Source organism: Neovison vison, chromosome 11 (genome assembly GCF_020171115.1).
Source record: "Neovison vison isolate M4711 chromosome 11, ASM_NN_V1, whole genome shotgun sequence".
Taxonomy (NCBI): Eukaryota; Metazoa; Chordata; class Mammalia; order Carnivora; family Mustelidae; genus Neogale; species Neogale vison.
In genome coordinates this window covers 122,313,852-122,340,945 of record NC_058101.1, presented here as the reverse complement: position 1 = coordinate 122,340,945, position 27,094 = coordinate 122,313,852, and the positions used below count along the sequence as shown (strand labels likewise).

The following is a 27,094-nucleotide window of genomic DNA, read 5'->3' as shown; positions in this document are numbered from 1 at the left end:
CTTGGCAACCTGGCTCAGGCGCTGACATACTCAGTACCTTCTTTAGTACTCTGTAACCCCTTCATTCTCTTCTTCGCTAATCAAGTGATATGAACTAGTCAGCCACATGACTCTTAAACATATTGTTCAAATGGGTAATAAAGGTCAATCTGTAATCTACCCCTGCAAACACACACACCCCTCCCTCAACTCTCTTGTAAAGCAGGTTAAGACCGACAAGCACGAGTATGCTTACCTTCACGGTATTAACAAGCTGTCCATCAATGTAGAGGGCTGCGGTACTGTTTTTCAGCATGCCTTTGCTCATCACCAAAACCAGATGATGCCACTGCCCCTCAACTATAAGTTCTCCACATCGAAAGCGGGCACAGCATGGGAGAATCTCATAAAAAGAAGATTCTTCACTAAAATCATCAACTAAAATAAAGAGCGGAAAGAAAAAACTCAACATCTTCATTCTAACAATAATGATGATATAAATGAAAATGCCCTTTTCATTCAATAACTTTATCTGTAGCAAGAAGTGAAACCTGGAATGTATGTTGCTTTCTTCTGGTCAATATATAGTTATAATTGAATAAAGTTACAATAGTTGATGAAATACAAAATAAAGTTACAAAAGACAACAAAAAGAGACTATTTGATTATTATCTGTCGTGATCTGTTATGAAAGGTCTTTTGAAACTCTCATTTGCCATGATTTGATTATAGCATTGGTTAAAAATTTAAAATTTTATTCTTGTTATATGCCTACACAATGACACAAAGAACCAACTCTCTGTTCTCAGTTTGCGGCTAACTGCCCTGACCCTTGCCTGATGACCCCGGTAGTAAGGGGGTGATTTATGGAGTGGAAAGGTTTGTTATATTAGTTTCAGGTGTACACTAGAGTAAGGTTCAACAGTTCTGTACATGCCTCAGTGCTCATTGTGATAAGGTACTCTTAGCCCCCTTCACCGATGTCAGCCATGCCCCCACCAACCTCCTCTCTGGTGACCATCAGTTCGTTCTCTACAGGTAAGAGTCTGCTTCTCGGTTTGTCTCTCTCTCTTTTCCCCCTTTGTTTCTTTTGTTTTGTTTCTTAAGTTCCACATATGTATAGAATCATATGGTATTTGTCTTTCTCTGGATGACTCATTTCACTTAGCATGATACCCTCTAGTTCTTTTTTTTTTTTTTTTTAAAGATTTTATTTATTTATTTGAGAGAGAGAGAGACAGTGAGAGAGAGCACGAGCGAGGAGAAGGTCAGAGAGCAAAGCAGACTCCCCATGGAGCTGGGAGCCCGATGCGGGACTCGATCCCGGGACTCCAGGATCACGCCCTGAGCCGAAGGCAGTCGTCCAACCAACTGAGCCACCCAGGCGTCCCGATACCCTCTAGTTCTAACCATGTTGTCGCAAATGACAAGATTTCATTCTTTTCTACTGGAAACAGTCCATTGTATATACATACACACCACTTCTTCTTTACCTATTCATCTCCTGATTGAAACCCGGGTTGCTTCGATTTCTTGGCTATTGTAAATAATGCTGCAATAAACACAAGGGTCCACGTATCTTTCTGAATTAACATTTCTGTGTTCTTTTCATTAATAACTCAGTAGTGGAATTACTGGATCACATGGTAATTTTATTTTTAAGTTTTTTTGAGGAAACTTTATACTGTTTTCCACAGTGGCTCCACGGAAAGGTATTTTTTTGAGTCAAGTTTCCTGCTTCACCAGACAACTTGGATTATTTCCTAACATTCTGCAATCACTTCCTGACTCTCATCTGGCTTCTCTCTGCTACCCAGTATGTTGCCAGATGATGCTAGGAAATAATGGATCAATATTAACTCAATCTTAATGTTAAGCTAATTAAAAATTAACATTTCTAAACACTCAAGAAGGGACGGAACAACAGTGTATATACCCAGCTGTTAAAAATTCATTCCTCCACCCACCCATCCCCTAAAAAATTTTAAAAAGAGCTAATCTGTAACTTAAAGCAGACCCACAATTTTTTAGGATAAGCACATACAAGTAAATACACTAAAAGTTAAAAGTTTAATTATGTGGGGTAGGGAAGGAAAAAATGAAACAAGATGGGATCAGGAGGGAGACAAACCGTAAGAGACTCTTAATCTCACAAAACAAACTGAGGGTTGCTGGGGGGTACAGGGTAGGGATAAAGTGGTTGGGTTATAGACACTGGGGAGGGTACGTGCTATGGTGAGTGCTGTGAAATGTGTAAGCTGACAATTCACAGACCTGTAACCCTGGGGCAAATAATACGTCATATGCTATAAAAATAATTTTTTAAAAAGTTTAAATTATATGAAGAAAGAATTACAAATAAAATATTAATATTTATTTTTGGAATCTTAAAGTAATAGGATATAGTGAAATGCCAAGGTTATATTTTAAAATGATAATACAAATTACACACCCATTGATGAGTTAAGAAATGCAATCTTAACAACTGGTGACCTAATACAGGAACAGAAGAAAGGAAAAAAAAAAAATAGAAAAAAAGAAACCATGAAAAGCAGGGTCAAACAGCTTTGAAAGGTCTAGTGTATGGACCAAAGGATGTAAAAGAAAAGATCAAAAGTATGGGCAAAACTAAGAACTCTTTCCTTTCCCTTTCCTTTTAATAGACTAAATCTTCTCCAGAACTGTAGAAGATTTAGCCTACAAAAATTTTCTGAGAGTTTTACATTCTGACTCAGGCTGAGACTAAGCCGTATTAGCATTTAGTATTATGTCAGGATATTCTGGTGAGCTGACTGGTTTCAGACAACTCTTAATTACCTACACATCTTTAAGATTTTTTTTTAACTTAATCAGACAGATTACAAGTAGGCTGAGAGGCAGGCAGGGGGTGGGTGGGGTGAGGGGGAGGGGAGCAGGCTCCCTGCCAAGCAGAGAGCCCAATGCAGGGCTCAATCCCAGGACCCTGGGACCATGACCCAAGCCAAAGGCCCAGGCTTTAACCCACTGAGCCACCCAGGCGCCCCTTACCTACACATTTTAGGCTACAGCTATTCAGAGGTTGGATCCGTGCAATACTAACATCATCTGTAACCGACGTTATCTGTTACTGTAATGCACAGTGATATATAGATTATAGTAGTCTTGCAAATTAAATTTTGTGAAAATGATAATTAGAAAACATTTTCCTAGTTTAATGAAATATCCCTAGATCCATTCCTTAACTTTTCCATTAAATTCTAGCTTTTTCCCAAATTCTCCATTATTACTCACTTTTCTCATTATTTCCCTTTCAAGCCATCCATATTTATTTTCCTTTTCTTATTCATTCATTCATTCAGTCAGTGAGTCAGTCATACTTGTACATTAATATTTTAAGTGTTTTAGGTAGCAGGGCTGCCCAGATTACCAAGGTAATAAATCACATCATGTGTACGAGCATATAGTTCTACTTCTATCTTTGTCTAGACAAAGACAAAGAATTAAAATCTTGGAAGTCCAGATCAGTGATTTAAAAAAAAAAACTGATTAATTTTTATGACAGCACGCATATGAGGAAGGGAAGATTCAAGAACTATGAAGGAAGCATAATTCAGTAAGACTTAGTGGAAGGGGTGGTATTATCAAGGTAGACTTGAGCTTTTTTAGCTTAGCTAACTGGTGGTGGGGGTGTCGTTTACCAAGACAGGAAAACAGAAAGAGAGGCAGCTTTTATAAAGAATAAACATTACAGTTTGAGTTGTTTACAGAAAGACTATTCATATTAAGATGTCTAATTTGCATGTAAAATATGAGGAGAAAACATAGGACACAGGAAAACAAAAAAATTTTAATTTAGGAATCCCTGGGATTAAAAAGACCTAAAGCTAACAAAGATAGCTTTTTTTTCCTCACAAAGATAAGTTTGAATACAAAGACTAAAGATGAAACCCTGGGTGGAAAAGAAAGCTGTTGAAGGAAGCTATAAGAGAGGTCAGAGATCCAGGACAAGAATGAGAGAGTAAGTCTCCCAAACGGCAAGACTGAAGACAGGTTTGTTTGATTAGCAGGAAAACATCAAAAGGATCAAGCAACGTCCTAGGAAGAATTTTAAAGCAGTTCTACAATATTGATGCCTACTCTGTTCTAGTTGTAAAGAATACTAAGAAAAGAGGCCTTACAATCTAACTGAGTTAACATTCAAATTAATATTTGAATACCAACCACACGTGAAGCAGTATGTGGTATTTGGTTAGTTAAAAGATAAATTTAGAAGACAATGAAGAAGAGGTGTATTTATGTTACAAATGCTTATATTCAAAGCAAAGAACATTAGTAAAGTGAGATTTTTATTTTATGTTATTCACATTATTTATAAAGAGCCTCATGAATGTCTTGTGTTCGAAGTTCTATTGGATAGCAAGGTAAAATTATAGCATATTGGAGAGAATTAGGAGATTAGGATTATTAAATGGTATGCATTAAGCCTTGAAGGTAAGTGATGGATAAAGTAATTAAAATGTTATTGTGTCTAGCACAGAACAGCACATATGGTAGGCAGGTGCTCAATGAATATTCATTAGTTATGCAGAATTTGTGGCCAATGAAAATCCTTACTAAAATATATCAAACAAGCAATCTGCTTTTCTAGCAAAAGCTGTGATTTCTTGGCAAGTAGAGACGAATCCTTATTTTAGGAACTCTTTCCATTGTTTTATACCTAAGTCTCTTTTGAAAGTGCCTTAAAATGCACTGGTAAACAATATTCAACATTTCATATAACCTGTTCTATTCTTTAATAATTTAGATTGGAAAAGAATTACCAGCTGGACCCTAAAGATGGCTCTTATAATGAAATTTAATACTTTCAATTATCACAAGATGCAAAAAGAAACAGATAGATACTGACCATAGTTTTGGAGTAGTTCCTCTTTGGTGGAAACAATCAGAGATCGATCTTTTGCGGACAAGACAATGGCAAGGCACACGTAATGCTGCTCAGAAGAATTTGCTCGGCGAACGACAGTAAGAAGTCTGACAGGGTGGTTATTTGGAGGAGAACTAAAATGTTCAATACAGAACCAGCTAGAGTAGCTTAAGCCAGATGGAGGAGGGAAGAATCTTTCACCTAAAATAAAAAGGAAAAAGTAACAAAGAGTTTGCATTGACTCCGATTTACATTTTAAAAGGAAGGCAATAAACACTAAATAAAATATGATCTCAAAAAAAAAAAGACGCATGAGCAAAGAAAGTTCGTATTTACCGGAACCAATGCCGCTGAGTACAGCCCCATCGGTAAGGCCTGTCGTGACAGCATTGTTTGTGGGAGCGTTATGAGGGGCCAGACTGGGCAGGAACAAGCAGCTATTAGAGAAAAGACAATGTACATATTAGAGATCAACTGTTTTCTTCTCCTACCACTATGTACTTGCTACACTGTAATTAACTGCCAGCATTTAAAGTTAACTAGAACAAAGAGATCATGGAATAAACCTGGGTGCCTAAAACAGTCCTTCCCTTCTTATAATTATGTAAGAGTGCAGAAAGATATACTTTAACAATCTCCAGTGGCATCATTTTTATTTAAAAAAAATTTTTTTAAATCCAAGTATACGCCACATATGGTAAAATGCACCAATGTAGAACCCTGTTCAAGACATTGAACTTTGTCACTGCAGAGAAATTCCCTTGTTCCTCTTTCCAGTGTGTTGTTTTCCTCTGTGCTTATTAGTTTTCACTATTCCATAATGTTTTAATTCACCATTCAAAACAACACATGACAATGTTCTTAAAATACAATTTATGGTTTTAGATTGATGTATAAGAATCCCACAGACAACTAGTACAGACACAGATCTATATAGTATTAGCATTTGTGTCTGTTTTGAGGCTGATGCATTTCAAAAATTCTTCTAGATTCTCTTCTAGATTTATTTTTGCTTCTGCTACTAAACCATTATCTGCCACTTGAAATTATGTACTCATTTGATGAGACAGTCACTGAGTATTTATAATGTATATGGTAGTAAGCTAGGTAATTTGGGGAAAAGGATGAGTAAACCCCAAACAATTTTTAATCTAATTTTAATTTGTATGTCATCTATAAATTTAGTGTACTAAATCAGAGGTGAAAACATTTTCTCAGAGGACCAAACCATAAATACTTTATGCTTTGTAGACCAGAGTCTCTGTCATGACTACTCAATTTTTCCATTCTAATACGAAAGCAGCCATAGAAAATACATACACAACTGAATGTGGCTGTGTTAAAATAAAACTATTTGCCAAAAAACAAAACAGAATTTACAAAAAAAATTTAGGCCATGGGTCTTAGATTCCGAACTCCTGTAACATTTCAACTTATTTAATAAATAACTTTTAATTAAATCTAAAAGCCTTAAAATAACATGCTCAAAGAACTCCATCATTTGAGAATACATAGTATATCTTAACTAAGTATACTTAAAACCAATGATCTATTTGTCAAAGATAAGTAGAAACCATAAAATCATATAATAAGACTTGACTACCTTACAAATTCCTTACCCAAACCCTTCAAGGGATGTGTCAAATTCAACAAAAGCTGGAGTAACTGATGACCCATGAAGTCTGATGTCATGTGGGGTTGTCATGGAGACCAGACACTTCACCCTAGTTAGAGGTACAGTACTTCCTTCTGCAGATTTTACCAGGCTCTTGCTTATCCGATAATGGTTATCTTCATGTAAGCTGAAAACATTATCTGAACCCAGACCTTCCATTGATGTGATCATACTACCTGTGAAGTCAAAGAAAATCTCTTGGGAAAAGTATCATGTAGATTTCTAAAATAATGACTTTACAAAGCAGACCTATTTTTAAATACCACTCTTGAGTTTCAGTATACAATTTTATGTTTAAACACCAAAGCTATTTTCCAGTTTTAATGTACTTTATGTTCACTTTTAAACTTAAATAGTATGTGGTTTTTTTTTTAAACTTATAAGTCATAAATAAATTGCAGAAATGTTGGCTACTAGAGAGTAAAAATAGTTAAGAATCACCACTAACCACTATCCAAGCCACAGTTACAATGTAATTTAATCATAAATTATAGATAATGATGTTTCTAAAAAGCCAGATTATACTTTTATTTCACAAAATTATTATCTATCTTTGAGAAGAAAGCAAAATATTCTAGTAGAATTATAATAGAAAGAAATAGGTCATCTTTACCATAAAAATAATCAGATAAATAGCAAAAACTTGCTTCTCTCCCATTTTTTCCTACTTTTAACTTTTCCCTTACCATTAGTATAATTAAATATGTGATCACAAAAGTACCTGAATTTAAAAATTGCTATATGCACGTAAATGGTAACAATTTCAAGAAGAAAAAGACATTTTAAACAAACTGGTCTAATATTCAGGAATATATTACAAATGATAAGAATGGAGAAAATATTCCCTTTCAAGATAAAGAACATAAATAATTGTTTTCTCTCTCAAGTGTGTGAAGCATTCAGGCAACTATAGGAATATTTCAATCTTCTCTTAGATAAAGGAACTACTTTACACACTTGTCTACTCTTTGCAAAGGAAATCACAGTCCAATTCTAGAAATTATGTTAAGTATAAAAAAAATAACAAAATAATATATACATCTAGGGGAGGTACATTGACATATATGAAAAACTGCAATACTTTGTTTTCCAGTAAAGCTGTACTAGAACTCAAAAAAATCTTAGTTTCCAAAACACAGTATTCACTAATCTCTGAGAATAATTCACAGGAGAAAAAAATTAAGACTGAAAGAACAAGTGGAGATTGCTTAATCTTGGATTCTCACCTGAAAGAATGAGGGGATGAACAAAACGATCACAACATCCTTTCAGGGCAGCTGTTCTGCTTTTCTAAGTTTCCTGCTTTGCTAGCAATGGTTACTTCAATTCATCAAAACTAATGTCTATCACTAATGGCTCAAAATTATACAAAATGAACTGAAAAGGAAAAAAACCTAACAAAACCAGAGAATTCACACTTGGAGGAGGTCCAGTGCCACCCAGCTCTCGCTGAGGGCATGCTTGTCCACAGCTTGGACAGAACCCATTGCCTCTTGGGGGTCCCTGGCAGACTGGTAGGCAGTGATCGTGCCAGGTTATCATTCCAGCAGCCTGACGCAGAAACTTCTCCTCTTCGGGGCTCCTCTCAGCAATGCTACCACACACTTGTCTACCTGAGTGCCCTCTGCTGCTACTGGCAGGTCATTCTCAGTCTTCTCTGTACTAGCAGTTGCCCACGTCCTGTGAGATGTCCACGTCCACGTGAACCACCCACCTAACACCTCACTTCTAGCTCTAGGATCATCTTTCACCTCTACCTTACTTCAGAGCCACAATTTTGGCCTGGTCCTTTCCCTTGCATGTTTCACTGCTCCAATTTTGACTGCCATTATTCTACCTATCCCCATTCCTCAGTTCTCTCATTCCTTTTCTCTTACCACATTTGCTTTCTGGCCTAGCCACTATCTCCAGTCCAGTGACCTATCCCTTTTCTCCTGGTCTATCACTAGCGGCTTGGTTTCACTTCTTTTCCTAACCAGCCTGTATGGCCCGGTGTAGCTCTTCAACTACTTTAAAGCAGTATTTTTAATCTGTCCTCCACACTTGCAGCAGCTGTCCTACAAACCCAGAGCCTGTCAACAAGCTAACTAACTACTCTAGTTCAGGTGGCAAAGGCTACCTGAGGAAGGAAAAGATATTATGAATCCTCTGAGAAAGGATTGCCCCTTCCAAGCGAAGTATTACTCTGCACATAATCCTCATGTCCTCTGGATCCTGCTTCCATCAGTGATTCCTTTCTTACCCCCATATGCCCCCTTCTTCAGTCAACCAACCAGATTTTATGTTTCCTCATTTATATAACAACAATCCCTTTCCTTTCTTTCTGAGTAAAATTTCTTAAAATGATATTCATCCCCTACGTGATTTTCATATACACAATAACCAAAAAAGGGAACTTTCAAGGTCAACTTACTTCTCATCTCTGGCTCATAACTCAGTGAACTTGGTTTGTGGACCCTATATTGTTTTAGCAGCTTTTTGTCCCAGGCACCACAATTTAATGGACTTGCCAAACGCAAAAACTCCCTGAAGAAGAGAAAAAGCAGTTATTCCTTGATTGGGTAAATCACAGAATTCATAAACCAAACAAAGTATGGGGTCTCATGAACTGTAGCAGACTATTTAAAAATACAAAAGCAAACCAAACAGTTATTATAAAATAATATATAATGTTAATTTTACATTTCAATTACCTAGCAGTAAAAAGAGCACAGAATATTGTGAAGGGCTAAAAAATGAAATTTGGGGATCATGTTCTCTTAAAATATGATATACAAAAATATACTGAATTGTCTAGGAGTTACACAGATAGGAATCCTTCATATCTAGTCATTTATGTCATCATGTAAAAGGAAAAAACCCCCCCCCAAAACAAAAAAACTTCTGCATTTTCGACTCCCTATAGCAGAAAAAATTTTTTTAAGTTAGGTACCGTTTGCCAGTTTTTCATGTGGAATATAATATACAATTAATTTATAACCTTATAGCTATAGTTCAACAACAACTCTGGTACCTGTACTATCATGAAACATTGTTCTGAAAATTCATTTACTATGAAAACTGAGCAAGTGCAAATGGTTGGTCTGCATTGCTTACCGTTTACCTAAGTAGTGTAAGTTATTTAATGAAATACTAGTATTAAGGAGGAGATAATCTCTCTGTCTCATTCACTCTCACTACTTTGAAAGCAGCAGATTACCAAAAATGATCAGGGGAAAATCTCTATGCTGTTTGTAATATTTTAGGTTTTTTAATATATCCCTAAGATGATAGATAAAGTGAGCAGAACAGTCTCATTCATCCTGGTATTGTCAAGGCCTAGTACACACTGCCCAATACAATACTGTTTAATGTTTATCTCATGATTTATTCTTTATTTTTTTTTAAAGATTTTATTTATTTACTTGACAGAGAGAGATCACAAGTAGGCAGAGAGGCAGGCAGAGAGAGAGAGAGGAGGAAGCCGGCTCCCTGCTGAGCAGAGAGCCCAATGCGGGACTCGATCCCAGGACCCTGAGATCATGACCTGAGCCAAAGGCAGCGGCTTAACCCACTGAGCCAACCAGGCGCCCCTCTCATGGTTTATTCTTAATGCACCATTATTTGGAGCCAGTTAAAAAATATAAATTATAAATAAAGGCGAACCGTTTTTAAGAAAGTTCTTAAAAGCTATATAAAAAAGGAATACTTCAGCAGAAAAGAAAATTATCTCATAAAGAGAGCCGCTTATATCTGAAAGTGATGAGATGTACGAATGTATTTTTATAAGGGGGGGACAAGACGATTTATACATTAAATCTGTCTGGCAAGGTAATTTCAAGGAAAAAATGTCTTTTTAATATTTATATTTAAATAAATTAATATATATTTATAAGTTTGTATATATTTATGTATTTATATATTTACATTTATGTATTATAAAATTTATGTATATATTTTATATATTTATGTATTATAAATTTATGTATATTATTTGTGTATTATACATTTATATATGTATATATTTACATATTTATGTATTATAAATATATTTATATTTAAGTATTATAAAAATAAGTTTATATTTAAATAAATACATATTTATTTTTAAGTAAATATATGTATATTTATTTATTAATTAAAGAGAGGGAGAGAGAGGGGAGTAAAAAGGGGCAGAGGAAGGGAGAAAATCTTAATTAAGTTCCATGCCCAGAATGGAGCCTGACACAGGGCTCTATCTCACAACCCTGAGACCAGAACCTAAACGGAAATCAGAGTCTGAAGAGTCTGATGTCACCCAGGTGCCTCTCAAGGAAAAAGCATTTTTTTTTAAAAGGTTTTATCCCTAGGTGGCTCAGTCGGTTAAGTGGCCAACTCATGGTTTCAGCTCAGGTAATTATCTCAGGATTCTGGGATCAAGCCCCACGTCAGGCTCTGCACTCAGTGGAGAGTCTGATGGAGATTCTAGACTCTTTCTCTGCCCCTCCCCCTAAGCGTGCTCTCTCTCTCTCTCTCTCAATCTCCATCTCCCTCTAAAATAAATAAATAAGTCTTTTAATTAAAAAAAAAAAAAAAAAGATTTTATTCCTAAAACACAGAGGACTATTTATCTTGCATTACCAAGATTTAAATATCTATATTTCTTGAATAGTTAAAACTGTAGAAAGTATATTCATATAGAATACACTCAGCATTCAAAAGAAACTCCTGAAACATAACAATTTGGATGCACCTCCAAGGCATTATAGTAAGTGAAAAAAGTCAATCTCCAAAGGTCACATACTATATGATTTCTTTTATGTAAGATTTTCAAAGTGACAAAATAACAGAGATGGAGGAGATTTGTGGTTTCCAGGCATTAGGAATGGTAGGGGCCAGGGGAGCAGATGTGACAATTAAGCAGTAGCAGCACTAGGGAGCTCTCTATGACATCTGATTGTGTGGTGGGCACACAAACCTATGCCTGTGGGAAGTAAGAGGGGACCAGAGCATAGAAAGGATACAGTGTAGCAACATCAGTTTCCTAGTTTCCAGGTTGTATTAAAGCTACATAAGATATAACCACTGGAAGAAACTGGGTGAAAGGGACTCAGAACCTCTCTAATCTATTTTACAACTTTCTCTAAATCTGAATTTTAAAATAAGAACATATAAAAAGTATTTCTTATGAGTTCTTACCTTTCAAAAGTTCTCAAATATGAAGTAGATGCAAGTCATATAAACAAAATGTGATTTTATTTTTAAAGGAGAGTGCTGGATTCGAGTGGAAGGAATAACCCATGGACAGACATCCTCTAGACCTACCTAAGACCAAATGCCAAGCGTTTTAACCACTTTTGTTACTTTGATTTTGTCCACAGATACCTGAATACAAGACTATTAAGGAAGGAACTCCTGACTCTGAAGACGCTAGGAGCTGCCATTACTAACTGGGGCTCCTTCAAGTGCGGAGAAGAGAACACACTGACCTCAGCACCATGGGCTCCAGCGCCTGGGAGGCGAGGCGCTCAAACATGCGCTGCAAGGGGGGATGCAGCGAGTGCTCCTCGTCAGCCAGCGCCGCACTGCACCGCTGCAGCAGCCGGGCGTGCAGACCCGCTTCACACATGACCTGCTGGTTTCTCTCCGTGTGCACCAGGGATTGCAAAATAGTTGCCACAGCGAGCTGAAGGTCCAGGGCATGCTAAAGGTAAAGAAATCCACGCCACGAGGGCATTCTTAGTAAGAAAGCTGATCCTTCTTTCCCCAGGAAGCACACCTTTTAATAGGAGGTCTCTGTCTCTACACGGTTCAGATGACCTTCAGAGGAGTTCAGAAGCTGACTGGGAGTGACATGGCAACTCCAGAACTGAGCTAGGCAAAGGCTTCCTATCGTCATTTTGCTGGAAGCCTACCAGCCGGACTCCACTCTCTCCTCTTTTCTGTATTAAGTGACTATATAACCAATAGTATTTTGATTTTTGTAGAAAAGATGAATGCAAGGTCTTTTACATGACGGGTAAAGACCCAGTTTAAAGGAAAGCCTATCATTTACATATGTGACCCTTTAGGCCTTAGAGGCCATACACCATTTTAACAAATTAGTCACTAAAGCACCAATTCACCCAAACTCTTGAGTGCTATAAGTCAGAACAGATAAACAGCTTTGAAATGGTATCTTCAGTCATTTTTCTTTCTGCACTATTTATTAATAATTTCCACTGCCAAGCAGGACTTATGAGGAGAATTACTTTAGCACCCGTCTTGGTTGCATTTGTGACAAATGAATTATATTCCAAAAAAATATGTATCTATCTCACAAAGAAAGTTAAGACCTAAATTTAAAAATCTCATTTTTTTCCTTTTCTGCTTTAGTATGTGGTATGGAATGGTTCCCTATCAGTCTGTCTTTCTTGGCTCAATCTCCTTGATTATACAGTCATATTCATGTCCTTTCACTTATGAAAGATGGAGAGGAGCTAACATGTCCAAGCTTACTTCTGGCTGTGTCACCGATCCAACAGAGGCCAGCAGGTCCAGCATAGCAAGCATGGCTCCAGGATGGATGATGACGGCATCAGAACTCTGGAGAGACGTTGTGGCCACATGTAGTTTCAGGTCAGCGACATTTTTAGGAGGGTAAACAGGGGGAGTTGAAACAGAATGATACGCATGCCTACAGAAAAGAAAGAAGGGTAATTTAGCAGCAAATTCCAATCAAATTCTCTGTTCAATTTTTTCATCTTTTGTTACTTTTATCCACTGATAAGCAAAACCTTTGTAATTCAATGCTGGGTTACAAAACACTTACAAGCCTGGGATATAAAAGAGCAATATACTGTCAATTCCTAATGAGTCAGGTATAAACAATTTAACTAATTCTTCTAGGCTCTGATATGTTTTTACCATTTGTTATCTGGATTGTTTCATTTAAGAAGTTGCTAAGAGAGTAGATCCTAAAAGTTCTCATCACAAGGAAAGCATTTTTTTCTTTTATCTGTATGAGATTATGGATTTTTTTAGAAGATTTTTTCAAAGATTTTATTTGTCAAAGAGAGAGAGAGAGAGCGAGCGCACGCACAATCAGGGGAAGGGGGGGAGTGGCAGGCAGAGGGAGAAGCAGACTCCTCACTGAGCAAGGAGCCTAAAGCAGGACTTGATCCCAGAACCCTGGGATCAAGACCTGAGCTGAAGGCAGATGCTTAACTAACTGAGCTACATAGGCGTACCATGAAAAAAAAAATTTTTTTTGAGAGACAGCACACATGAAAGCAAATAAGAGGGGAGGGGCAAAGGGGGAGAGGGGGAGAAAAAGAGAGAGAGAGAGAAAATGAACGAATCTCAAGCAGACTCTGTGCTGAGCTGGTATGCAGGCCTGATCCCACAATCCTGACATCATGACCTGAGCTGAAATCAAGAGAGATGATTAACTGACTGAGCCACCCAAGCACCCTAAGATGCTGAATGCTAGCTAAACTTATTGTGGTAATCATTTTACAACATATGTAAGACAATCATTATGCTGTATAATTTAACTTATACAATGCTGTATGCCAATTATATCTCAGTAAAACTAGAAGGGGGAAAAAATGACACCTGTACTAGAAGATGCAGCAAACAGGTAAAATTATAGTGATCCAAAACTTTAGGTAAGGTAAAAGTTCTGATATTATGTGATAAGGATATAAATGCAATCAAATCCTCCCTAATAAGATTTTTTTTTCTTTCTTTTCTTTCTTTCTTTTTTTAGAGGATAGAGGATGGAAGGACAGAGGGAGAGAGAGAGAATCTCAAGCAGGTTCCATGCCCAGTGCGGGCCAGATGCAGGGCTCGATCCCACAACCCCAAGATCATGACCTGAGCCAAAATCAAGAGTCAGGAATTTAACCAACTGAGCCATCCAGGTGCCCCTTGATAAGATTTTCTTTTGAAATTACCTATGTGTTTGTAACCTTTCCTTATACCATGGGTAACATAATCAGGGACTAACAATATATAAGTGGCCTATTCTCTAACTGGGTCAATCAGTCAGGGTTGGTTAAGAATTTTGGCTACCTGACAAGAAGTAGTGTTAAGCATCAAGGAAGTTTTCCTTTAGCTTATTTGGAACTACAGTCACATTCTTTTGCATTACCTACTTACCGATGAAAATACTCATCACAATTTTTTAAAAACATAGAAGGCATATTTTACATAATAAGCTTCTATGAGGTAGAAAGCCTTGCTATATCCTGAACATAGCACATTTCTTCTCATCAATGATCTCCACTTTCTATTTCATACTACCCTTCTACAATTCATGAGTTTTGCACATTTTGTATCCTGGCACTAGAGAACAGATGCTCGTGGCTTCAGCCTATGGGAGCTCTTTGTTCCGATGAATTGGTTTCAGCATAATTTGTCTAATGCTGAGCTCTGTCTCTGAGAGCAGTGTGGTTTCAGCTCTCTGGCACAAGAGCAGCTTGGGAAACAGATGCTTTAAGTCAGTGATTCTGTAGCAAAGATTTGGCACGGCCATTTTTTTTTTTTTTTTTTTTTAAAGTACCATTCTCTTTTTAACAGAGATTCTAGGAAAGTATTCAGCCTTACTTATAAAAAAAAAAGCACGTGGGCTCTTCCAATTTATTTAAAGTTACCATGTCTTCCACCTACTTATTTTTTCAACTCTGGGTTTTTGTTTCATTTTTTTTTCCTGCTGTTTTGTTCAGAAATATTTAATTTCTAAACTTACTAGGATAGATTTCTAAATGCTAATTATTATCAGCAAGTATCCTCAACCTGTGCTGCTTTAATTCTATGAAATATTTTGACCCATCTAGAAAAAAAGATTATAGTGTAATAGGAATTTTCATTAAGAAATTTCATAAAAACTGTTTTTCATTACACATAAAAAATAACTCAATTTGGAGAAAAACCCAATCTTACTTGTATATTTTAGTCATAGGCCTTCCAAAATTATTTTTGAGTTCCCAGATTTAATACAGACTGAACTTAAATTATGGATACACCCAGCAAGGAATCTTTATGCCTTCGGACACCAAACTCTTTACTAATTAATATATAGCTATTACAGTAGCAAACCTTTAAATCTTCCATAAGATAACAATACCGGTATAAAAATTACATTCATTCTTCTCAAATCAGAAAAATTTTGCAAGCATTGCTTATTTATTAACTAAAATTAGGTCTATTTTAATAGGCATTATATAATATTATTAATATTTACTAAGTCACGTAGGTATCACTACAGGTATTATTTTTTAAATTTGGAGATCATAGTAAGCTTATTAAATGAATAATCCCAAGCAAGACCTAATCATTTACAAACATAGGATAAGACATTTAAAAATTTAACTTTTATGTTGCAGCTATTTTTAAAACTTAGAGAAATTGTTACTTAATATTTCAACCTAAATTTTCACACACACCTACCTCTCTGGGGAATATATTCTTGAATATTTAAATTCTGAATACCCTTTGCCTTAACTTCCACCAAGTATGAACAGGCACTTAGTAACAGATATCATGTTTGAATAGTAATACTACTAGCCATCTTTTCTTCCCCTCAGATATACGCTAGAGAGACTTGGTTTTTATTTTGTATTTTGTTTTCACTTCCGTAGCTCTGATTAAATATTGTTCAGCTGTAATTCTGTTCGGTTATTCTTTCTGAATAATGAATAATGATAAAAAGTATTGTAAGTTTTATTTTTCCAAATAAAAGGTTTCTTAGGTTTTTGTCCCCAATTCTTAAAATAGAAAAGAATCTCTAGGATTATGTGCCAGACAAGTATCACAAACTCAAAACTTGCTTGTGTCTGAATACTCCACAAGCCATGAAAACTAATACAATGTTGGTTTCTCCTTTTGCCAACAAAAACACATTTTGCCACAAGAAAAAGACACTGAAATAATTTGTTGAGATGTCCTAAAGATATTCTAATTCCAGAAGTTACTGTACTTGCATTTGAAAATAAAAACATTGTTTTGTTGGCTTATGATTCTTATCACTCAACAAAATGTAAGTAACCTGACCGGAATGTCAACCTGAAAATGTCAGTGTTGACCTTATTATTATGAGCAGTACTGGGAACCTCCTTGGGATAAAACCAACCTGAAGGCCTAATTGGAATTCCCATAGAAAAGATTCACTCAGCCAGGACTGCTGAGTCAGTGACCGTTCCCCCTGAAGTAAAAAATACGGCATCATTCCATGTAGCTGTGATGCAAATGATGACAAAATGTTTTTGATCTAAGCCTTAAGTAACTCTCTATGAGATAGAATAAAATTTCCCCTTTGTCAAATTATCAGTTAAATAAATAGTAAGTTCTGATGGGTTTCCTTTCCATGTGTTCCCTTAATCTGTGAATTTCTACTGCAATTATTTTATACTTTTTGGTTAATACTTAAAAATGGTTAAATGTTTTTAAACACAGCAATTTTTGTATCTTCATAATTTATGGACTCATAAATGTGACTTTCAATAATTAGAATTATTTAGTAATTAAAATTATTTTTCTAATATCCAGTATGTGGTATAGTGAACACATGTGAATTCTCAAACACAAAGAATACCTTTTACTGCATTTATTTTAGCAACAGAAAAATACACTTCAACTAACAATGATTTTATAATTTCTTATATTAAAAACTGCTCTTAGATAAACAAAAAAATAGTTTTAAAATACAAATATACTGAACAACACTAAATTCATGTAAGACTATTCTGAACTATTCCATGATTTATTGTCAGAAAATGAGCTCTAAGTCCTAGTGTAAAAATAAGAGAAAAAGGAAAATACAAAGTCCACCTATCTAATGAACATTACTATCATGATATATTGAAATACAGGACCTGTAACAAGTAGTTTCAATATAAAAATTCCACTAATATTCAAATTACAAAATCTGAACAGAAATAAAATTAACAACAGTTGAACTTCAGGATTCATTTTTAGAAAGCTGCAATGGAAGAATATATTAATATAAGACTGAAGGACTTATACTTTGGTCATGACAAAAACTGGGAAAGGAACGGTATTGGTCCCAACTCTACAGGCTATGATCATTTTAAACACAGGTTGCAAATGGAATCTTAAATGGATCTTAATTGTACTCTTGTCAATCACCTGCTGGTTCTTTATATTCATAAGCTTTATATACAAGGTAGACTAGATGAGCTTTGAAAAGGGATATACACATGACCAATGAAAACAAGACCTAGGATGGTTTTTTAAATTCATTTTTTCCAAAGGTTGGCCGTGACAAGTCTCCACAACAGCATCACATATCAACTGGTTAAACCTGATTGAGAAAATATGCAGCTCCTTTCCAGTGCTGTGATGTGCATTTTGGAGTAAAAGCAAAACCGAAGAAGGATTCTTAGCATATTTAAAGTAAAAAATAAATAAATAAATAAAGTACCCTACTTAAAGAGGCACGAAGTCCTCATTTCTAAATTAACTTTAATAAGATATGCCTGCTCTAAAAGAAAATGTATATTTTACTCTGAATAATAGAATCAGATGACAATATTCTAAATGTCCCTCATTTCCTCATATAGCATTAACGCAGTTTATCCTCATAAATATACTCAGAAGCTGACGATTCTAAAACCTAAAACCTAAAAAAAAAAAAAAATAGAAAGCCAAAAAAGTTTTATACAAAGCACAATCACCACATTAACATATATATAATTAAGCACAGACAAAAATAAACCCCACACAAGTAATGATTGACTTCTGTTATAAGATCAGTACCTTTTCCTGGACAAAGCTGGTGTACCCCAGGGAGAGGGGAGAGAAGACTCACTTGTCAGGCAAGGAGGGATCTGTTCTGCACGACTACAGACGACAAAACAGACAGGGCGGTTGAGAGAGGTTAGAAGAGAACACCAGGTTGGCAGCTGGTTAGTTTCACAAGAATTACCAGTAAAAGTGTAATAAGGAACATCCTCCATACTCCGCAGGAACGAGAAACAAGACTACAACACATGCACTGAGGGAAACAGGAAAGCATGCTTAAGGCAGATGCTTATCTATTAATGTTAACACTTAACACATTTGTTAAACAGAGTGCCGTAAGCCCTTTTTTTGACAAAAAAAAAAAAAAACTAAAAATGAGGTATACTAACTAGGATAAGTAGAAAAAGGAAAAAAGGTTGAATCTAAATATAAAAATTTCGATTTCAAATATCTTGTTCCTTGAATACTACACCATACTATGTCTCTTTTAACAACATATATGCATTTTTATTTTCAAGATGTTAAAAATGGGAAAACAATTTTTCTTACATTATCTGTATTTTCTTATCTAAATGGTTAGGTCTAAGAAATATTGTCAAGAAGCAAGGAACATTTCAGTAGATATTTCAAAGTAGATTACTTTACGGTAAAGGATATAAAACCCATTAGAAGCTCCATCTGAACAGAGTTACTTGCTTAACTTACAAGACAATAAAGAAACAATCCAGTTATTTTATGAAATAAAACTATGGCAGCTGTTAAAAGTGATAATGCTCAGGACAAATTAGCACTATGACCAATCTTACATTATTTTCAAAATGAGAAACACTTTAAGAACTAAAAACAAATGATTCCAGTAAAGTGGCACTACTATGATCCCCTCAGAACCCTGGAATTCCCTCCTGATAGATTTTATCACAACATATTCATTGTTTGTGTCTGTATTTAAGCTAAGGGACGGCCATGTCTAAAGTCATCTTGTGCTTGACCCCTCAGGACTAGCACAATTAACACGGCATGCAGCAGGTGTTCGTTAAGGACTTAATAAAGGAATGAATAAAATCTGAGAGACTCTCAAACTACCAACGTCTCTTATGGAGCAATATTCTTTTTCAAGGATTACAAAATGTTGCGAATGATTAGGAATGCTGAAAATATATCATCTGTCTGGAAATACATATAATCATAACCACGTTCCCCTACTGGTAACTAATATCAGTAAGTCTTGATGTACCTAACGTTGAGAACAGAGGAAAAAGAGAATAACAGCAAACACCATCATTAAAGTAAACTTTATACAAACTTCCATTAAGTGCCTCAAGAGCTAACTGACTCTGGATTTACAAGTAATACACAAATATTCACGTTGAAAACCTTAACATCAGAGCAACAGTAAGATTCACAAATAAAGGGACAGATAAACAAATAAGAGAAAAGATTCATTTTCATTTCCTTTCAGGTTAACTTATAATTCAAGCCTTACTGCTGAAGTCATACACAGCACACCCTTTAATTCAGAGCAAAGCCATACCTGTCAAAAGAATCTGTGGCTACTTTGTAGAGATAAATAAAGAGTTTACTGCAGTGCTGTAAAGTGGGTGACACTGTGTCCACCGAGATTACATCTTCCTCCAGAAGTCTTTGAAATGGCTGTGTGTTTGAGGGGAAGACATTCATGGGGCTTATTTTTCGTAGGTCTGAGAAGCAGCCAAGAAATCGAACGGCATCTGCCAACTTCTCATACTGAATCTCTGTTTTGAAGAAATGAGAGTTGGCTGGCTCATAGCGCATTGCCGCAGTCAATGTGCAGAACACAGTGTGGAGAAGTTCAAACACTTGATTCTGGTTCACTTTCTCCCAGCCATTCTTGGGTGGTGAGCTCAAAGACCTTTCCATAGCAACAAGCAAGGATGTAATGTACACAAATCCTCCAACTTTCCTAAAAACTGTTCTTGAACGATGGCTTTCTCGAAGGACTGATAGGAGGGCCTACAGGGGATGAGAAAAAAACAAAGGATTTCCCTTATAATTAAAATTAAAACAAAATACACGAATGTCAAGGGGGGGAATATTATTTCTATGAGTATCTAATAGGAATGTTTTTGTTACTTCCCCATTCAGCAGCCCTATGAAGTATATCAAATATCTTACTAATTAAAAAATGACATATTACACAAAAATAGACATATAGATCAATGGAACTGAATAGAGAATCCAGAAATAAACCCATGCTTATATAGTCAATTAATCTGTGACAAAGGAGACAAGAATATATGGACAGTCTTGGCAACAAATGGTGCTGGGAAAAACAGACAGCCACATGGGAAAGAATTTAACTGGACCACTTTCTTACATCATACACAAAAATAACCTCAAAATGGATTAAAGACCTAACTGTGAAACCATAAACTCCTAAAAAACAAGCAAGCAAACAAAAAACCCCCACAGGCAGTAATTTCTTTGACATCAGCTGTATAAACATTTTTCTAGATATATTTCCTGAGGCCAGGGAAACAAAAGTAAAATTAAACTATGGGGACTATACCAAAATAAAAAAGCTCTTGCACAGCCAAGGAACTCATCAACAAACAAAACAAAAAGACAACCTACTGAATGGGAAGGCTACATTTGCATATGGTTTATCTGATAAGGGATTAATATCTAAAATACATAGAGAACTTATAAAACTCAACACCAAAAAACAAACAAAAATTTTTTTAAAGATTTTATTTATTCATTTGACAAAGAGAGATCACAAGTAAGCAGAGAGGCAGGCAGAGAGAGAGGAAAGGAAGCAGGCTCCCTGCTGAGCAGAGAGCCCGATGCGGGACTTGATCCCAGGACCCTGAGATCATGACCTGAGCCGAAGGCAACGGCTTAACCCACTGAGCCACCCAGGAGCCCCAAAAAACAAAATTTTTAAATGGGTAGAAGACATAAATAGACATTTTTCCAAAGAAGATACACAGATGGCCAAAAGACACATGAGAAGATGCTCAACATCAACCATCATCAGGAAAATACAAACCAAAACAATAATGAAATATCATCTCACATCTGTCAGAATGGCTAAAATAAAAAACACAAAGAATAACAACTGTGGTAAGGATGTGGAGAAAAGGAAACTCTCGTGCACTGTTGGTGGGAATGCAAATTGGTGTAGCCACTATGGAAAACTGTATAGAGGTTCCTCCAAAAATTAAAAATAGAAATACCATATGATTCAATAATTCTACTACTGGGTACTTATGAAAAGAAAACAGAAGCACTAATTCAAAAAGATGTATGGACCCTTATTTATTGCAGCATTATTTACAAGAGCCAAGATATGGAAGCAACTTAAATGTCCACTCATAGATGACTGGATAAATAAGACGTGGTGTGTGTATATAATGGAGTATCAATCATAACAAAGAGCTAGATTTTTCCATTTGCAACAATATGGATGGATCTAGAGGGTACAAGGACAAGTGAAATATGTTACAGAAAGACAAATACTGTAATTTATATGTGGAATTTAAGAAAGAAAACAAACAAGAAAAAAGAGACAAACAAAAAGGGACTCTTAAACTGGTAGTAGACAAGGTAAGAGACTCTTAATCTCACAAAACAAACTGAGGGTTGCGGGGGTACGGGAGTAGGGAGAGGGTGGTGGGTTATGGACATTGGGGAGGGTATGTGCTATGGTGAGTGCTGTGAAGTGTGTAAACCTGGCAATTCACAGACCTGTACCCTGGGGCTAATAATACATTATATATTAATAAAAAAATTTAAAAAATTTAAAAAAAGAAAAAGAGAGAAGACTAAATATATAAATAAATAAACTGGTAGTTGACAAGGAGAGCTGGGTGAGGGGATGGGTGAAACAGGTAACAGATTAAGAGTACACTTATGAACACTGAGCAATGTATGTAATTGTTGGATCATTATATTGTACATCTGAAACTAATATAACACTGTATATTAACTATACTTCAATTAAAAGATGTCATATTAAAGGCAGAAGATCGTGTTAGCAAACATTATCACATAATTCTTTCGGAAGACTAAGGCTAAATCCTGATGGAAAAGCTTTTCCTTTGACGGATAATGACATCAATGAATTTGGTAATTTTTACAAAGTAATTGTATTAAATAAACAAAATACATATTCTAGTATAATTTTACCCAATCATGAACACTTATAACTGTGTGTGTATACAAGCTGATTTATTCTAGAAAAGATATGAAGTCAGGGCAGCAAAGATCTGAAGTATTTCAATTCATATAAAGTGACCATATCCTGATGCTTTGGAAAGAGGAGCAACTTCAGGGTACTTATTAGACATTCCTTCTTGCAAAATGAGTTAGAGTCTGATGACTGAAAGCATGCTCTTGCCCAGAATAGCTGTAAGTACTATGAAATAAAACCTGAAGGAAACAAGTAAAACAATCTTGTAGAACTATTACTTACTTTCTGAACTGTCATGCTTTTAACTTAGTTTATAATTAAAAATCACATTACAAAATTAGCTGTATAAGGCACTTCTTCAAGTTGTGTACTAGCGTATTTAAACCTCTCCTTAAACCTACATGTTATGCACCATTATTGTCCCCACTTCATACATGGTGGTTAAATGTGGTTCAATGTGGTTAATTAACTTGCCTAAGATTGTACGGCTTACACAATGGCAAGGGGAGGATATAAACCCAAACCCAATGACGCCCCCACTCATGCATTTCACTATGACACTACTGGCCCAAGCGACAATCTGAAATCTGTTTGCTGACACAAGGGCTCCTTTTCTCTGTTTCAGCCACTGGAACACCATGGGTATTCTAATATAACTTAAGACATCATTTATAATGTTCCCAATCATTACATTTAAAGACCATTTTATTAAGATATCTCACATTTCTAATGGCATTTGAAGGGAAAGGCTAAATATTAATATATATAACTGTCCTTTTGAAATACACTGCTTTAGGAACTAAGATATGTACCAATGCCTTAATTATTTTAAAAGGAAGTATGTAATCTGTAGATATATACAAAAATCTAAAATACAATGCATTCCTTCCATTATTCTGCCAATAAATTTCCATTTTACCAGGATTTGACAGGACAGTTTCTCTATCTTGTCAAATTCAATTAACTGTACTTGCAATATCAACTTTTTTTTTCCTTTTTAAATATTTTATCATCTAGCCTGGAAGTTAAATGCAAGGACTTGAGTCAGAATGCTTGGGTTGAAATTCTGACCTCAATGTTACAAAATGTTTTACCATGGTCAGCTACCTAACCTCCCCGTGTCTTGAGTTTTCGGTTGTGTAAAATCGAGGCAATAATGATAACTTTCTCCACAGGAAGTACAAGTAAAGCTATTAGCAAAATGCCCGACATAAGCCCATGACCATCCTCATCTTTAAAAACACACAGGGGAGGGGCGCATGGGTGGCTCAGTTGGTGAAGCAACTGCCTTCTGCTCAGGTCATGATCTTGGAGTCCCAGGATCAAGTCAGGCATCCGGCTCCCTGCTCAGTGGGGAATTTGCTTCTCTCTCTGACTTCTCCCCTCTCATGCTCCCTCTCTTAAGTTCTCACCCTCTCAAACAAAGAAATAAAATCTTAAACAAGGGACGCCTGGGTGGCGCAGTTGGTTGGACGACTGCCTTTGGCTCAGGGCGTGATCCTGGAGTCCCGGGATCGAGTCCCACATCGGGCTCCCAGCTCCATGGGGAGTCTGCTTCGCTCTCTGACCTTCTCCTCGTTCATGCTCTCTCTCACTGTCTCTCTCTCTCAAATAAATAAATAAAATCTTTAAAAAAAAAAAAAATCTTAAACAAAAACACACTGGGAAAAACAGGACAAGTATTATTTTATATAGGAAGAAGGGTGAGTTCAGAGTCAAAGTAATGTGCAGAAAACCATATTGCAGGTTGGAATTAGTATAAGGGTTAGAAAAACAGTGCTTATCAAAGCTGAGTCTAATCATCTGTATTGCACAGATCTGGGTAAGTTCCCCTCCTACTACCTTCCAACTGGAACTGTCCTGGCACTCTGACATCATCATAGCATCCGCTCAGTATCTGAAAACTTTCAATACTGTGAATAATTGAATATGTTGCTTCAATCAATAATTAATGATCAGTAGCAGATGCCAAAGTTACAATGCGATAATGATGGTAGGTGGTTAATTAGACAAAATCATCAGATACATAAATATATGTATGTATATATATATATATATATATATATATATATATATCTTTAATATTTTAATTTGTGAGAGAGAGAACACAAGCAGGGGGAGCGGCTGGCAGAGGGAGAAGCAGGCTCTCTGCTGAGCAAGAAGTCCAGTGCGCAACTAGATCCCAGGACCCTGGGATCATGACCTGAGCTGAAGAAAGACACTTAACCCAATGAGCCACCCAGGCATCCCCAACAGCTATACATTAGCTGCATACTTTGCATAAACATAATGCATACAATTCAAATTTGTGCATCTGGAGAATTATAAAATATTGTATATGGAATTTTGGGTTTCGGCACAAATAATTAAAAATTAAATTACACAGGTCTGTGGTTTTGTCAGCTGAACAGACACCCCAAGAAGCAGTTCTGGAAGCAGCAAGAATGGAAACTGAAATTGAGGTCCCCAATCGTCCTCACTGCCTCCCCACTCTCCTTCACGCTCTCAAAGCAATGCAGTGCTGGAGCCAGCTCATACTGGCTCTTGAGAGCCAACTGTTGTATTTTTGGAATTTTATGTGCCTTATTAAAACACAGGCGTGATTAAAAATTGTTCTATAAGTTTGCAACTAGATAAGTTATTTTAAAAACAAACGTAGTAAATGCTCAAAGCTTATCACTTCCTAGTTATTTTCTGAATTTTACTATTCCCTGTACTCTTAAGATACTACATAGCGGGGTGCTATGTTCATCTCTTCCCAATCCACATTCAGTAAAGCTTTGGCGGCCTGAAACAGGTTACTGTTTCAGGTTACCGTGGCAGTATTTACACCACGGAAATTAGTAAGTACAACACAGGGGACCCTCCCTCCTGCCCTCCTGCAGTCTCAGAGTCACTTATTAACATTTTGCAGAACAACACTGCCTTAGTATTCCGGGTCAGCTCATTACCCTCTATTGGCTTTATCTATCGATGTTTTACAAATCCATTAAAGGTACCAAGAAAGAAGGAAACTGTATGCTAAAAAAAAGTGGCCATCTTAACATCTTTGGAAGGTACTTTTTTTTTTTTTTTTCTGAACAATCCCTTCAAATTTACAAATATTCTCCAATATTGATATGCTTATAGATTTCTTTCTTGTCTGTGAGATAAGTTATGGGAAGACTGCATTTTAAAATGAGTATTCAAAATTGTTTTTATACTCAATCAAAACAGGATGAAATAAAACAATAGTGTAAAGAATAAAACTTATTCATTGTTGAGAAAGTCACTGCACAAAGCAAAAGTTAATAAAAGAAAGCTATGATTCTAGAAGGCAGCTCTACTTGCTGTGATGTCAGTGCCAAGACTGGGGTGAGGATGCAATGGGAGGGTATCAGAGGGGAAGGAGATGGTGACCTGAGGGCCTCGGAGCCTAGAAAAGACATGAGCTTTTCTCTTACTATTCAGATTTTCATATCATTTTAAACTTGAAGAAAAATTGCAAGAATAGTTTATGATCATGTTAAGTTACTGAAAATAACCACAAATTTTAACGGTAAGAGAGCAATAACAAGACGCTTATTAAATTACCCTTAAAATATCAGTCTTCAACTGCAATTCTGTTGGTGGGGCTGAATGCATTAAGCCCAGGAGAGTGCCCATGTCATCCTCCCCATTTGGAGAGAGCACCAGCTGCTGGATGATCATCAGGGCGTGCTGCCGGCACTGTGGGTACTTCACTATATTATGCGCACATCTTGCTCCTCCAAATTCTCGGAAAATTCCTTGACAGAGAAAGAACAACATGGGCTAACTTAAAACCTTCTAAGACACGTGAGATGGATTAAATTTGATCTTTTTGTAGGAAGAGTAACGCAAAAGACTGCAAATAAAACCCACCCAGCCATTTCACCTTTTAAAAGACCACACACAACTACACTATGGGAGGTCAGCAAAGAAGTAAATTCTCCAAATCTAGAAGATTCAGAAATTTCACAAGTAGATACAGAAGGGACTCAATATTTTTATGTAAAGGCTTTAAGCTGAATAATACTGGAAATCAAATTATGTAAAAATTAAACTGAACAAGGCACCCCAAGTATTTGCAAGAAAGGAATGGAATAAGTGATTCTTTAAGGAGAAAAATTACAAGGAACCAAACTTTTTGGTGGAGTAGAGCACATGAACCAACCCCCCCCCCAAATTCTGTAACAAAAGGCATCAGTCATTGTACCAAAGACTTTTGTATATTGGTTTATTTAATCTTCATCCCCTAAGATACAGATGAGGAAATGAGATATACAGAATTTGGATAACGTGGCCAAGGTCACGCAGCTAGCAAATGACAGAGCAGGAGTGATACCTACATAGCTCAGTTTAAAGGTACTCTAACAGCTTAAAGCAACTTGTATATGCTGCTATTCTAGTAGTTTATATCAAGCGGTTTAGTATTATTTGTTTGTATGTTCGGTCCCCCATTAAACTTGGGATTTACTTCTAGTCTGTATTTCAGTAAATGACTCCTAAGTGAAAAGATGTTTGTGTATTTTGCTGTAGTCGCCACTGTCCTATTTAATGACTTTCTATTTGCAAACTTAGTAAGAATTACATGGCCCTGAAGTGAATGTAAGTCACATGCTAAGATTTAGCACATGAGAGCCATGTGTACTTACTTCCAGGT

At 36.2% G+C, this 27,094-nt stretch overlaps 1 protein-coding gene across 5 annotated transcripts in view; it reads right to left on the bottom strand.

Annotated features, from left to right (window-relative positions):
• The window catches only part of WDFY3 (WD repeat and FYVE domain containing 3), a 276,729-nt gene that overhangs the window by 105,379 nt on the left and 144,256 nt on the right, over positions 1–27,094 (bottom strand). For 4 of the 5 annotated variants that reach the window (XM_044224616.1, XM_044224612.1, XM_044224613.1 and 1 more), the window contains 10 exons: positions 26,005–26,198; positions 19,792–20,249; positions 18,276–18,359; positions 13,014–13,191; positions 12,005–12,219; positions 8,971–9,083; positions 6,502–6,733; positions 5,219–5,319; positions 4,865–5,083; positions 236–417 (listed from right to left, as the gene is read on the bottom strand). In XM_044224616.1, coding sequence (XP_044080551.1) covers positions 236–417; positions 4,865–5,083; positions 5,219–5,319; positions 6,502–6,733; positions 8,971–9,083; positions 12,005–12,219; positions 13,014–13,191; positions 18,276–18,359; positions 19,792–20,249; positions 26,005–26,198 — 1,976 coding nt within the window. The remainder of the gene's footprint in view (positions 1–235; positions 418–4,864; positions 5,084–5,218; positions 5,320–6,501; positions 6,734–8,970; positions 9,084–12,004; positions 12,220–13,013; positions 13,192–18,275; positions 18,360–19,791; positions 20,250–26,004; positions 26,199–27,094) is intronic. The other variant, XM_044224615.1, reaches the window with a different exon arrangement.